This window comes from Macaca mulatta, chromosome 2 (assembly GCF_049350105.2).
Source record: "Macaca mulatta isolate MMU2019108-1 chromosome 2, T2T-MMU8v2.0, whole genome shotgun sequence".
In the NCBI taxonomy this organism is placed as follows: Eukaryota; Metazoa; Chordata; class Mammalia; order Primates; family Cercopithecidae; genus Macaca; species Macaca mulatta.
The window spans coordinates 108,243,229-108,258,635 of record NC_133407.1 but is presented as its reverse complement, the minus strand read 5'-3'; the positions used below and the strand labels follow the sequence as shown (position 1 = coordinate 108,258,635).

Genomic DNA, 15,407 nt, shown 5'->3' with positions numbered 1-15,407 from the left:
ATGTGCCTCTGCCAGGGTGTGTATCCAGTTGGGGTGACAACCTTTGAGAGAGGGGTTGGATGTACTGAACAGACAATAAAGAAGCCAACTCCGGCCGGGCGTGGTGGCTCACGCCTGTAATCCCAGCACTTTGGGAGGCCGAGGCGGGCGGATCACGAGGTCAGGAGATCAAGACCATCCTGGCTAACACGGTGAAACCCCGTCTCTACTAAAAAAAAAATACAAAAAACTAGCCGGGCGAGGTGGCGGGCACCTGTAGTCCCAGCTACTCGGGAGGCTGAGGCAGGAGAATGGCGTGAACCCGGGAGGCGGAGCTTGCAGTGAGCTGAGATCCGGCCACTGCACTCCAGCCTGGGCGACAGAGCGAGACTCCGCCTCAAAAAAAAAAAAAAAAAAAAGCCAACTCCTCGGAGCACCTTTGCCTGGGGACGCCAAAGGATTCCACGGCTCCCCAGTGACCACATAAAATAAACCCCCAGCACAGGATACTTTAAGAAGCTTATTGGCGTAAAGGAAAAAGGACTCAGGGACCACAGAGTTTTCTTGAAGCAGAGTTTAATTTAAAGCATATTGATCATTTGAGCAAATCTCTGGAGGGCAGAACAAGAAGGAGCAGGCTTCAGTTAACAGAAGCAGCCTTGAGTTGCCAGGATGGCGGATGGAATACCAAAGAGTTCACACCAGGGAGGAAGCAATGCCTGTCCCCTGGAGTCTCCTGAGGGGCAGCAGTTCGAATAAGGGAAGAGGATTTGCTGGTCACTGTTTGCTGACATGGGTTTCTATAGTGAGTTCAGGCCTGAGGACAGAGGTGTCTGCAAAACCACATGGCCCTTGAGAAATGTCCTTGCAGATTGGGCTTCAAACTGCTTGGAGCACCAGGAGAGGGACTTCCTGGATTTCAGGGATAGAGAGAGGACAATGGAGGCAATAGAAGGAGAATGCACTTCTAGCAGGCCCACCCCAGTGCTGAGAGAGCACTCCAGTTGACAGGTGCTTTCAGGGCCTGCAAACCCATGGCCTGAAAATATGGCAGCTTCTCACGGGGTGCCAGCGGGTGGCTACTGGGGATTCTCTAACCACTCCCATGCCCATAGCCTGCTGCTCCAGGGAGAGAATCTGTGGCTTTGAAGTCTATGGATTTGAATTGAGACAATGGTGGCCCTGATTTTTGAGGCCATGACTCAGGAAAGGGATGGGATTCTGTGGCCTAGGCTGGTGTTTATAGCTGTGTGATAGCACAGGACCTGGCCTTGTGGGTCTGGCTGCTTATGGTTGTGTTGGCCTTTCTGACCTCCTGCTCTTGAATCTGCCCTCATAAAAGTCATCAAATTTAATCATCCATAATCTGAAAGCTAAGCACAAAGTAGGAAATGCTGAAATCTCAACTAAGGCTCCACAGCATCAGACAAGGCTACTTGGTGATGAGAACAATCTTCTGAGCGTTAATCTCTTTCACTTGTTTGGAACTTAACTTGATGATAAATTTCTTGGGTCCAGTTTTTATTGGGATGCATTTTATTTGGGATTGGATGGTCTCACCAGGCTGCACCGTCCTGGAAAATTCAAAGACATACGGACATACAATCAGCCAAGGATGTTACGGGAAGAGGAAGAAGATGAGTTGGGTGAGAAGCCAGAAAGCCGAGCCTTAGCTCAGCCTCTTTGAAAAGCCCTGGCCATTCCAGGGCATGGCACATTCCTAGATGGTAAGACACAATATTGTCATTTGGCACAATTCTCCCCCAAATAAATAAGTAAATTCAATGCAGTATCAATTTAAATCCCAACTGTTTTTAAACTATATGACAAGATGATTCTAAAAGTTCTATAGCAGGACCTACACCCTGGGTGCTGCTATCAGTTTTCTCAGATGTAAAGCAAGATGGTTGAACCAGCTGGTTTCCAGAAGCTCTTCCAAATCTGACATTTCACAAGCCTTCCCTGGAGTCTTGACTGACTTTACTACAGATGTTCTTGTTTCACGGGTGTTAGCAACAGTTATCTATTACATGAAATCTAAGAGGAACATGTATCTTATGTTGAATCCACATGAAAGGAATTGTCTAGCCCCTCACTACTCAAAGTGTGTTCTGGGGCTCAGCAATACTAGCATCACCCGGGAGCTTGTAGGAAACACAGAATCTGAGGCTCCACCCTAAACCTGCTGAATCAGAATCTACACGGTAACAATACTCCCCAGGTAATTTGTGTGCATGTTAAAATGTGATAAATCCTGATCTAACGAAAATAGGAGCCTACTGGTTTTTACTTGGAAGATTCAGACATCCTGTAAGAAAGAGACCATCAGAAACCTCTTAGAAACAAAATATTAGAGTTCAGTAAAGGTTTTTGCTGGATATATCAGCATGCCAAAAATCAATTTCCATATAGTCCAGCAAACGATTAGAAAATATAATGAAAAATATTCCATTCATAAAAGCTATAATACTGATGCATCTTGGAATTAACCCAACTAAGAACGTGCATATGGTATATAAAGAAAACAATATTGCTTTTCTAAAGGTAATAAAAAAGACTTGAAAAAAATGGGAAAATCTCATATTCCTAGATGGTAAGACACAATATTGTCATTTGGCACAATTCTCCCCCAAATAAATAGGTAAATTCAATGCAGTATCAACTTAAATCCCAACTGTTTTTAAACTATATGACAAGATGATTCTAAAAGTTCTATAGACAAAAATGTGGGGGGTGGGGATTTGCCTAATGCATATCAATACGTAGATATGATAATCATATAAAATTATTTTAGGACTATAATAATTTTAGTGGTATGATGTTATAGTAGAAGAAGACAAATGAAATAGCAAATTAAAGAGTCCAGAGACCCAGATATATATGGGAATTTACAGCCTAATAAAGGCAGTGCTACAAAGTACTAGGAAAACCATACACAAAGTTGGAGCTCCACATCACACCACACCCAAAAAAAATTCCAGATAAATACCTAATTGTGTAAATAAAGCTGGAAATTCTAGAGAAAGCATAAGAGAAAATTTCTATGCACCTAGGATGACATGAAATTCAGTATCCAGGCCGGGCGCGGTGGCTCAAGCCTGTAATCCCAGCACTTTGGGAGGCCGAGACGGGCAGATCACGAGGTCAGGAGATCAAGACCATCCTGGCGAACACGGTGAAACCCCGTCTCTACTAAAAAATACAAAAAAAAACTAGCCGGGCGAGGTGGCGGGCACCTGTAGTCCCAGCTACTCGGGAGGCTGAGGCAGGAGAATGGCGTAAACCCGGGAGGCGGAGCTTGCAGTGAGCTGAGATCCAGCCACTGCACTCCAGCCTGGGCGACAGAGCGAGACTCCATCTCAAAAAAAAAAAAAAAAAGAAAAAGAAAAAGAAATTCAGTATCCGTAAGGGAAAAGATTGAAAAATTTGACTACATTAAAATTTAAAAGTTCTAATGGTGAAAGACATCTTAGTGTTTAAAAAAATACAAACTGTTTGGCCAGGCATGATGGCCCATGCCTGTAATCCCAGCACTTTGGGAGGCCAAGGTGGGCAGATCACCTGAGGTCAGGAGTTCAAGACCAGGCTGGCCAATATGGGAAAACCCCATCTCTACTAAAAATACAAAAATTAGCCAGGTGTGGTGGTGCATGCCTGTAATCCCAGCTACTCAGGAGGCCAAGGCAAGAGAATCACTTGAACTTGGGGACAGATGGAGGTTGCAGTGAGCTGAGATCCTGTAACTGCACTCCAGCCTGGGTGACAAAGTGAGACTCTGTCTCAAAATAAATAAATTAAAAATTAAATTTAAAAATTTAAATACAAACTGCTATAAACAATTCACAGCACATAACACTCTTTACTGTGTAAAGACTCCATACTAATATGTAAAAATAAACGACTCAGTAGAAAAATGGACAAAAGTTAGGAACAGGCAATTCACAGGAGAGAGTCAATTAATGTAAGAAATACTCAGCCTCACAAATAATCAGAGATGCAAAGTAAAGCAATGAGATTACTTAACCACTAGATTGGCAAGAATCAAAAAGATCTGTTGATAGAGCATAAATTGATGCAATCTTTTCTGAAAGTAATTTGGCACTAGCAAAATGTATCTACATTTTGACCCTATGACCCCATACTGGGAATTCACATCTCAAGAATATGCACACATGTGCAAGATATATGTCCAGAAGTATATTTCTGTTTGTAAGAATACCTCAGGCAGACTCACCCATGTTCAGAGGTCTGTAGTGAGGAGATGCCCAGGCTTTCCAAAGAGAACTTAACGTCAGTCAAAGGGATGGCCAGAGTATTCCTGAAGATACAATTGCAGACAAGTAGCTGGCCAACTCTGCCTGTGTTAGGCAACTGTAGTAGGGTGGGGAGGAGAGATGGGGAGAGAAGATATGCATGAGCCAACCAAGGACCCTCAGGGTTCTTAAGGACCCCGTCACACTCCATGGCCAACTTCCAGGCAGGAGGAGCCCTTTATGGCCTGCAGGAATCTCACCTCTACAGAGAACTCAGGGTACTGGAAAGACACGAATACTTCAGAGGCCATGATTTCTTTAGACTCCACAATTTCCGCAATGATGAAACCTCTGATAACAGGCTCATCATCTAATATAGCCAGGCTGTTGATGTAGGTCTTGGAGTCCAAGGTCAGAGTCACTTCTGATACTGCCAAAGAGTCAGGGTGGAGGGGAGAGGTCATTCATCATAGGCCCCATGAGTTTTCCTCATCAAGCACAGAATTAGATTAACTTTGTATGAATTGAACTGGATAACCTGGGACATGTCCCATACTCTCTTTAGAAAACAAGACGTTGGGCTCAAGATGGAATAATAATTGGCCAATTTCTCCAAGCTTCCATCCTGAGTGCATGACAGACATTACCCATTGTCATCAGGACATCCCACTTGTTCCCAACACTGTGCCCTGGGCACTCATGATCATTGATTTGATTGGGCATCTGAGATTAAAATTTCTGCCACCACAGAAGACTTCTCATGACACTTTCAGCACCCCTAATTTATAGCTCTACGATAGACCCCGGCTCCTAGTCCAGTGGTCTATTGGCCCACTTTTCCTCTGTGCCTGGCTTTCTTGTGACTACCAAGGGGTAGGTTTTCAATAAATGTTTGTTTGTGTTAACTCACACACAAAAATTTGTTAACGTATGGAAGTTGTCCACAGAGGAGAAGAGGGATTTCAGATTGTGGGGACCCTGAGCTCACTTGAGGCCTCTCCTCCCCCTGGTTCTGGTACCTTGACCTTGGATCTGCGAGGTCTTATTGAGGTCACACAGTTTTGCCACCTTCTTGCCGGTGTACAACTGTAGTTCAAAGGAGCCCGAGATGTTGACATTCTGTAGGGCAGCAGTCTTCCTTTTGAGAATCACGGTGAAATTAACAGGGTTTCCCAGCAGCGCATCATCTGACTGTACCGACATGTGAAGAAAGTTCTCTTTTACAGGTCGTCTGTGCTCCCTCTCAGAACTGAGAAGGAGGAAGGCATGATCCATGACCTGCCTCTCCTCAGGGGAGCCTGAAAGAGACACAAAGACAGCTTCCTTTGGGTGCTCCTTCAAGGGCCAAATGTCCCAACCACCCCTGTGGCAGAAGGAGCCCATCTGCATGGCCAGGACTCCAGAGACATTCCTGAGCTATAGATTCACAGAGAGAAGCATTCAAATCCCCATTCCTAAGCAATAGCACATTTTGACATCAGTGGGAATGGCAGAAAAAAGTCCTCCAAAAATCTGCTTTTCCATAAAAGCAATGAGAACATTGGCAAAAATTATCAAATCAATTTTTTCAGAACTCTTGACATTAACTAAAGGCTTATAATAATCTAAGGAGCATTTATTCAAGTAAAACAGCACAATCTCAGTAAGAATAGTTTTGTGGCATTCTGATTCCCATCTCCCCTTCTCTCCAGCTCCACAGTAGACTCAAAAACCAACAGCACCAAATCACAGTGAAAACCAGCAGCCTAGCCACCTCCGGAGGGGACAGAATGGTTTTGGAGTTCCCTAAAAGCTCCACTACCAGAGAATTGTTGTTAATTCACCTAAGGGCGATTTCCTGGAAACCCTCATTCACAGAGTTTGTCTTCATTGACCTGACTCAGAGCTCCCTCGTTACCAACAGCCTTTTCCCTGGAGCATTTGTTAAGACAAACAACCAACCTACAGCAATTGTTTACAATTGCAGTTTCCTAAGGCAACAAGGAAAAGAAGGGAGTTGAGGGGAAAAGAAGCCGACCAAAAATCTTAAAAGGAAAAGCTGAGGAACAAAATGTCCATAGGGGCTTTGGAAAGCTCAGACAGAATCCTGGAAATCTAGACCGTCTGAGAAAGATCTGATAAGGCTCTAAGCTCTCACCTCTAGCTGACCTTGAGGCTCTGCCCAAGCAAGAAGTGAAGGCAGAATTATAAATTGCCTGCCAGAGCAATGAAATGTACCCCAACTTGTACACAGAGCCCCTTGCCAAAGGCTAGGAGTCTTAATGATTCAAGGAATTTAAAGCAATATCCATCCAATCATTAGCTGACCATTCAGCAAACTGAGCAGAGAATTCAGTGGTCATGGACAAGAAAGATTACAGACTTTCTGGTATTACATCACAGAAGTCATTAAACAAATAGCAACAACAAAAGCAACCCTGGGACGGGGGACAGGATCTGATTTCTAGAGTTGCCATATTATGTTTTTTAAAATGTCCAATTTTTAACCAAAAATTACAAAACATACAAAGTATAGGCCATATATGGCAGTGCGGGGGTTGGAGGGGAGGAACATGGAAACAGTCAATAAAAACTGTCCCTAAGGAAGCCCTGACATTGAACCTACTAGACAAAGACTTTAAATTAGTTATTTTAAATATATTCAAAGAACTAAAAAAAGGCGTGAGAACAAATGGCTTGCCAAATACAGAATATCGAGAGAGATTAAAATTATTTTTTAAAAAGAACCAAATATAAATTCTGGAGTTGAAAAGTACAATAATAGCAGATTAGAGCTTGCAGGAAAATCAGCAAACTTGAAGACAGGTCATAAGATTATCTAGTCTGAGAGACAGAAAGGAAAAACAATGAGGAAAAGAGAATAGAGCCTCAGAGACCTGAGGGACACCATCAAGTGTAGCAGTTGACAGATACCACTGGTCTCCCTCTCTATCATATCCCTCCCTCTCTGAACTTCTGTCACCCTGCCAAAAAAAAAAAAAAAAAAAAAAAAAAAAAAAACTCCTGACCTAATTGCTTTTAATCAAGTTTGCTCATTTTCAACACAACCCTGAGGATAAGATTTTATCTCAGATATAGCAGCTGTAAGACAGGAATTTCTGAGCTTGGTTACAAAGCTCTCCATCCACATCCACTCTGAACACAAAGAGACATCAAAGTGGAGATCTCCAGTTTGTCCTGAGCTGCCTTGGTAGCCATCACTTGCCCCATTTATATGGAAGAAATATTTATTGCAGGCCTACCTTGTGCAAGGTTTTATGCAAGCTCACAATCAACCCAGGGGTCCAAACTGACCTGCTTGTAACTGTACTGCAATGGAGGGTGGGAAAAGCCCCAGTTGCATGGGTACCATCTGCCATCCCATAGCACAGCAAATTACTCCCTCATCTATGAGTCCTTATGATTTCCTGCCTTCCTCTTAATCACATCCCATCTTCAGTTTGCCCCTGTCTGGACTCTTGCACCCTTTGAGGATGCTGTATAGAGTTGTCTTCCTTTCCTTACCACGTGGTACAGGAACCACAGCCAATGGGCCACAGGGGAAATACAAATCTGTAAGATTGAGGCACATCAAGAACAGAGGCAGCGTATTGGCCTGTGGATAGTAGAGATTGCAAAGGAGACAGTTCAGGTGGGGAAAGCATAAGCAGAGGTTTGGCCAGGGGTGAAAGTAGCCAGCCTTTTCAGGGAACAGCAGGCAGCATGGCTAGGGGATGAACTTGAGCTCAGGAAGGGAGCCAGAGGCCAGCTCTGCAGGGGCCAGAAAGCCAGGCTGAGAAGATGTCTAATCTCCTGGGCACTGGAGAGCACGGACAGTCTTAGCAAGGTGAATGAGCTGGTCAAACAATGCAAAGGCCTCAATTAGGATTTGTGTTTTTTTGTTGTTTGTTTGTTTGAGACAGGGTCTTGTTCTGTCACCCAGGCTGGAGTGCAGTGGCATGGTCACAGCTCACTGCAACCTCAACCTCCCTGGCTCAAGCAGTCCTCCCACCTTAGCCTCCTGAGTAGCTGGGACCAAAGGCACATGCCACCATACCCGGCTAATTTTTTTTTTTTTTTTTTTTGGTAGGGACAGGGTTTCACCATGTTGCCCAGGCCCACCCCCAATCTTGAGTATTTTCATGGTCTGAGTGACTCAGGGGCTGAGTTAGAAGGAGCCCTGTGATGCTGGCCACCTTCTGGATACTTGTACTCGTAGGTGATATCTCTCCGCCTGTCTTGGCCCACTGCCTTGGTGCTGATGTTTTTCCCGATGCTTGTGGTCTCCATTGAAATTATGTGTAACTCCTCCTGCCCATTCACCATCTTCACCAACCAGATGAGCCTGTCACCATTCACTTCTGAGAAGACGAATCTGGTGTCATAGACAATAAAGATGTCACCTTTGCGGATGGCGGTCAGTGGCGATGGCCCACAGCAGAAGACACCTGAGGGGAAGCCAGAGGTGGTCACTCTCAGTAAGATTCCCCAGCCCACCCAACCTGGACCCAGTGGCAGCAATGATTCCCAAACTCAAACAGGACTGGCAAGCAAACTTTGCCCAAGAAGCATCTGGGTGCTCATTTCCTAGGCTGTCCTAACTATTCTGAAAAGAGGGGCATATCTCAGCTTTGACTTGAAGAGTATCAGAAATCCTCCGTCCCAGTAATAGGAAGTCACACTGCCTATTAAACTCATCCCAGCACATCAGTCCCCAGTAGAGCACAGAGATACACAATCTGGGTCTGATTCCTGGCATCACGCCTTGGAGCTATGTGATCTTGTGCAAGTCATTTCAGCTCTCTGTGGCTCCATTTCCTAGAAAACTAAGAATAAAAACTGCGCTTACTTCCTAAGGCTATTGCAAAGATTAAATTAAATAATCCAGGCAAAGTACTTAGCCCTGTGCCTAAAACAAATGCAAGCTGTTGCTTATGGATCTGGGCTAATAAGAAAATTTCCATTCTAAGAGCTGTCTTTTTATTTATTTATTTTTTTTTAAGAGCTGTCTTTTTATTTCTAGCATGGGGATAGAGAGTTCCCCTTATTAGTCATTGACAACTTAGTGAGAATTAGTCTCTTGGTTGATAGTTCCTCAGTAGTAGCTTTGGTTTTTACACACCCTTATATTCTGGGCATTGGGTTTCTGCTTCTGTTATTTTATTTAATCCTCAACACACAGGCTCCTCCCCCTTGCCTCTTTAAGGCAGCCAAACCTGTGAAGTCAGTGTATTGGAGGACTAGGACTCAGGATAACTGGTCTCCTAATCTAATACTGGTTCTTCTCCTAAGTTGTTGACTAACCTTGGGCATCCCCACCCTCCCTCTCTGGCCTTATCTATAAAGTGAGCAGGTTAGGTGGGCTTTTAAGGCCTCTTTTCTGGCCAGGGAACAGGGCTTCCTCTGCCTCTCAGGCAGATAGTGGCACTGGGGTACTCACTGCCTGGTTGCCATGGCTACTGTCCCACCTCAGCAAATGCTACTTAGACTCCCTGGACGGAAAGAGCCCTCAACATTGCCCTGCTGAGAATCTTCCTGCAGAGTATAGGGGGATATGGGCATATCACCTGCTCCTCCCACCTCTGGGGGCCACCTCCCACCACCCTCACCCCCTATTATAAGGGCAATGCCTTTTCTTTGGAGAAACATAGAGGCTGTTTTCACTTTTAACAGCACTTTTTGCCTCAGGGCCATGTGGGCTCACACTGCAGCTGGAGGAATCAGGAGTCCCACACTGAGGGGTGTGAGGCCTGCAAAGTATGTTTAAATTTTAACCTGAATGCCTTTGGGGATCTGCATGCTCATGTCTCTAGGTCCCCATCTTCCCAAGTAGACAGCCCTGTTCACTCTGTGGCTCTGTGGGCAGATGAATTTGCTATCCTTGGGATAAGGTTCACAGCCAAACTATGACTTATTCCTAGAAGAACCTTGAGAGACATCTACTTCAGGGGCTGCAGGAGTGAGGCAGAGGTGTCAGGGAGGGGCTGGCTGGTCCCTGACCACACTTCAGCTGGAGCAGTTCTACTTTACATTACGAGGTGGCACACAAAGTTTCCTTCTGAGCAGTCGGACTGCTTTTTTCCAAAAAAAAAAAAAAAAAAAAGTTTGAGGCTGGCTGAGGTGGTTCACACCTGTAATCCCAGCACTTTGGGAGGCTGAAGCAGGCAGATCACCTGAAGTCAGGAGGTTGAGACAAGCCTGGCCAACATGGTGAAACCCCATCTCTACTAAAAATACAAAAAATTAGTCAGGCATGGCGGCAGGTACCTGTAATCCCAGCTACTCAGGAGGCTGCGGCAGGAGGATCACTTGAACCCAGGAGGCAGAGGTTGCAGTGAGCCAAGATTGCACCATTGCACTCCAGCCTGGGCAACAAGAGTGAAACTCCGTCTCTAAATAAAAATAAATAAGTAAAGGCCAGGCACGGTGGCTCACACCTGTAATCCCAACACTTTGGGAGGCCAAGGCAGGTGGATCACCTGAGGTCAGGAGATCGAGACCAGCCTGACCAATATGGTAAAGCCTGCCTCTACTAAAAATTAAAAAATTAGCCAGGCATGGTGGCGTGCACCTGTAATCCCAGCTACTCAGGAAACTGAGACAAGAAAATTGCTTAAATCTGGGAGGCAGAGGTTGCAGTGAACCGAGATTGCACCACTGCACTCCAGCCTGGGCAACAGAGTGAGATTCTGTCTCCAAATAAATAAATGAATAATTTTTAAAAATTTGAGAACTATTGAGCTAATCTATTTTCCCTTTACTGGGCTGACTTTGTCTTTAGTACTAGGACTCACAATTTAAAATAAAGATAACTTGATTCCACAGATTTTCCAAGTGACCTCAGACCAAACCCGTGCCTGTTTCCCCAGCTGTACAAAGACACCCTCCCTCCCCTGGCAAGGTCCTTCCAGCTATAAGGGGCCACTGTCTTACCCAGGAGTTGGTAACCCATAACCAATTGAGATAAGCATCCCCATTATGTCTGACTTGGGCTGAATCCGGGTCCAGCCTCGTGGATCTGTGTGACCTCAGGCAACTCACTTCACCTCCCTGAGCCTCAGTTTCTTCATTTGTAAAATGAGGATAGTAACAACCTACTTTGAAAGGTTAGTTGTGAGTAAAATGGATCATGTTGGTACTGAGCATGGCACGCAGTAGGGAACCCTTAAATGCTACCATCTCATTGCTCTTAACAGTATTGTCATTGGCATTACTTCATAAAAATAGCCAGCAAACTGAAGCCCCTGCTCAGTGGGAATAGCAGGAAGGACTGAGCATGCTTTTTGTGTTGGGAAATTTGTATTAAAACTTTCCCCACCTGCTTGGCTGCGTACCCAAGACCCACAGAACCCGGGGCCATGTAAGGAGAGCATCACGGATGCCCAGCGCCTTCCTGCCACCCACTCACCCTGGCTGCGCTCCTGCGGCGTTGCATCCACAGCCTGCCAGCCGTCATAGCCCTTGGGCAGATCCGGTCGCTTCATCCAGGCATCCGTCCACACGTGGAAATTCCTGCCACAAATTGGGAACGGGCCCCACCCCAGACCACCCACAAACCTAGTTAGAGATAAACACGCCAAAATTGCCAGAGACATCTTCATCACCAGGGAACCACTGAAGTTGTTCTCAGGGGTTTGGGAGCCTTTGTCAACACTGGCAAGGAAGGGGCCACCGCTGAGTCCCACCTGCCTCTCAGAAAGCCTCCCAGGGCACAGAGCTGTGTGCAGTGGGCAGGGCTGGAGGAACCTCATGAGACCCTCACCGTGCCTATGGATCTCAAAGAACCTGGGAGTCTTCACCATTAGAGGTGGTGAACTCAAGGCAGAACTAAATCTTATCTGTCTTAACATCTGCAGTGTTTGAAACATAACAGATACCTAATAAACTTTTCCTGAACGAATGGGTGAAATGCACTAGGCTGTGCAGTCACAGCCTAGTAAAAGATTACAACTGTTATTTCATTCATTCAATGAATGTATTCAATTTGCTGGGATTCTGATTTGGTGGATCAGCAACTTTGTAACTGGCCAGTCTCTGAATTCTCATATTAAATCTTGCTATTTTTAAGTTGGTGCTCTTGGTTTTCTAGCTAGAAAATTAACAGTCGTTTCTCACTATCCACAGGGGATTGGTTCCAGGACCCCTGAGTATACCCAAATCCATACACACTCAAGTCCTGCAGTTGGCCCTGTGGAACGTGTATATAGGAAAAGTCAGATCTCAGTATAGGCAGGTTTCACGTCCCACAAATACACCTGTACTCAGTTGAAAAAAATCTGCCTATGAGTGAACCTGCACAGTTCAAACCCATGCTGTTCAAGGGTCAACTGTATATCATCTACAAATAATACTGGTTAGTGCCTCCTTTCCAAAAGTTCCAAGTCTTCCTGTTTTTTCTTGTCTTGGTACATGAACTAGAACGTCTCAGCAGTATTTAAATAAAATCTGTAAGGCTCCAACTTCAACTGAAATGCCTCGGGAATTTGTAATCATGCCCTGACCTTCCCACCCCGTCTACTCCCTCTGCAACTTCTCATTCTCCCTTTTCTATCTTGTGGTCACTTTTAGCTTGCAAGGGGCCCATGTGCTCTGGATCAGAGAACAAAGGACATAAGCTTCATGCTGGCCAGTGGGTACCGGTTACGTCAAAAGTTCTCAAACAGTGGTATATATCAGATCTCCTGGGCCAAGTGCTAACATGAACTTCAGATTCCTGGCCCTTCCCCTATAGAGGCAAAAGCTCCAGTACAGGAATCTGCATTTGTTGTTGTTGTTGTTGTTGGGAGGGAGTCTAGCTCTGTCACCAGGCTGGAGTGCAATGGCGCGATCTCGGCTCACTGCAACCTCTACCTCCCAGGTTCAAGTGATTCTCCTGCCTTAGCCTACCAAGTAGTTGGGATTACAGGCACGCGCCACCAGGCCCAGATAATTTTTGTATTTTTAGTACAGATGGGGTTTCACCATATTGGCCAGGATGGTCTCGATCTCCTGACCTCGTGATCCACCCACTTCGGCCTCCCAAAGTGCTGGGATTACAGGCATGCGCCACCGTGCCCGGCCAGGAATCTGCATTTTAAAACAATCACCCCCAGGTGATTCCAGCACAGATTGTCCAAGGCCAAATGTTGAAAAATATTGAATTTCAGGAGCAGTGAGCATTGGCCTACAACTTGAATCAATCTCTGAGGGAGGTTGAAGGGGTCCCACAGCTCAGCAGAATCTCTGGGCTGGGAGGTCCTGGAGACTGGGCTTGGGCTAGAAAACTCCTGGGATGCCAGGCATGGTGGCTTGCACTTGGAATCACAGCTACCTGGGAGGCTAAGGCAGGAGGACTGCTTGACACCAGTTCAAGACCAGAAGGGGCAACCTAGCAAGAGACCCTGTTTCTAAAAAGAAAAAAAGGAAGTTCCTGGGAGGAGACAGGGCAGGTTGAGAAGGAGGAACCTACCAGACAGAGTCGCGGCTCATATTGGTGATTTTCTCGCCATTCTCATTCACATAGGTGTCCACCGTGAGGTTCTTTTCAGTGTCATGAGCTGAATCAAAGGCTGTCACGCTGCGTGCTGGGATGCCCAGCGCTCTCAGCACTGAAATGATCCAAGGTGCGGTGGTTGGCAACTGTGGGGGCTGGGAGTCCCTCCCATGGTACCTCTCCTCTCAGCCCCTGCATCTCCCACTTACCTGTAGTCAGGATCCCAGCGAATACCCAGCACTGGCCAAAACGCACAGCCTGCTTCGTGCTGTAGTACTGCTGCAGGATTGGGGCACTGCCTGTCCACTTGTATGGGGCTGTGCCATCTTGGTAGTCCCCAGTCCAGTTCCCAACGAGCACGCCTTGGCCTTTCTCAAAGTGTATCTGCCACACACATAGGGGTGGGGTCAGTGTCCACTCCTCAGAAGAACACGGTGCTGCCAGCCCAGCTTGGCCACCCAGCCCCCAAAGTGGACACCTCACAATGTCTCAGAGCACTTGGAGGACACGGGCTATCCAGAACAGGCAGGGTGCCAAGAAGGGCCAAGGAGCATGTCAGTTGTGTGAGTGACCAGGGAGGATGCTCACTGCTCTGTGCCTCAGTTTCCTCCCTTGTAAAATGATGATCATTACGACACCTACATTTAGGTTGGTTTTGTTTGTGTTTTGAGAGAGGATCTTGCTCTGTAGCCCAGGCTGGAGTACAGTGGTGTGAGCTCGGCTCACTGCAGCCTCAACTTCCTGGGCTCAGGTGATCCTCCTGCCTCAGCCACCCAGGTAACTGGGACTACAGGCGCACGCCACCACACTTGGCTAATTTTTGTAGTTTTTCGTAGAGACGGGGTTTCACCATTTTGGCCAGGTTGGTCTCAAACTCCTGAGCTCAAGCAATCCAACTGTCTCAGCCTCCCAAAGTGCTGGGATTACAGGCGTGAGTCACTATGCCCAGTCCCTTTAGGTTGTTTTGAGGATGACCTGAGTTAAGTCTGTGCCTGTTTTGGCATCTTCCATTTTTAAATTGTCAGTGGCCTGCACCTCTCTTAACCCCTGAGGAGCCCTGGCTGGACGATCCTTTCCACCTTATTAAAACCAGAGAGAGGACAAAGCTTGTGAGTTCACCTTTGAAAGCACTTAACGGAATCTCTAAAGAAGGTTGTAGAGGCAGGTGCAGAGGAGCCCTCCGAAAACATGAAAAGTGACACAGTCACAAATCTTTGATCTGGTGGTGGCCTGACTTTGACCACATCCACCCATCCCCTCCTGGCCTGCACACTAACATCCTTTGCAAACCCCGTTATGCCTTGTGAAAAGCACAATTACAGCGCCTCATGTTTCCCAGCATGTTAAAGATGTCCATTTGTTAAACTAAAACCCTTATAGTATGCCACAATTTCTGAATCCTGTTTGGGGGTTTGTTCAGTTTTAATTTACAAGAAGTTTCTGGCCGGGCGCGGTGGCTCAAGCCTGTAATCCCAGCACTTTGGGAGGCCGAGACGGGCGGATCACGAGGTCAGGAGATCGAGACCATCCTGGCTAAAACGGTGAAACCCCGTCTCTACTAAAAATTACAAAAAAAAAAAAAAACTAGCCGGGCGAGGTGGCGGGCGCCTGTAGTCCCAGCTACTCGGGAGGCTGAGGCGGGAGAATGGCGTGAACCCGGGAGGCGGAGCTTGCAGTGAGCTGAGATCCGGCCACTGCACTCCATCCTGGGCGACAGAGCGAGA

The 15,407-nt window shown here is 46.3% G+C and overlaps 1 protein-coding gene across 1 annotated transcript in view; it reads right to left on the bottom strand.

The window, feature by feature from the left end:
• Positions 1-543: 543 nt before the first annotated feature.
• Positions 544-15,407, bottom strand: part of TGM4 (transglutaminase 4) — a 31,157-nt gene continuing 16,293 nt past the window's right edge. The window contains exons 7-14 of the mRNA XM_028843489.2: positions 13,893-14,067; positions 13,660-13,798; positions 11,620-11,723; positions 8,408-8,659; positions 5,252-5,530; positions 4,493-4,662; positions 4,214-4,350; positions 544-1,553 (exon numbers count right to left, since the gene is read on the bottom strand). Of these exons, the coding sequence (XP_028699322.2) occupies positions 1,412-1,553; positions 4,214-4,350; positions 4,493-4,662; positions 5,252-5,530; positions 8,408-8,659; positions 11,620-11,723; positions 13,660-13,798; positions 13,893-14,067 (1,398 nt within the window). The 3' untranslated portion in view covers positions 544-1,411. The remainder of the gene's footprint in view (positions 1,554-4,213; positions 4,351-4,492; positions 4,663-5,251; positions 5,531-8,407; positions 8,660-11,619; positions 11,724-13,659; positions 13,799-13,892; positions 14,068-15,407) is intronic.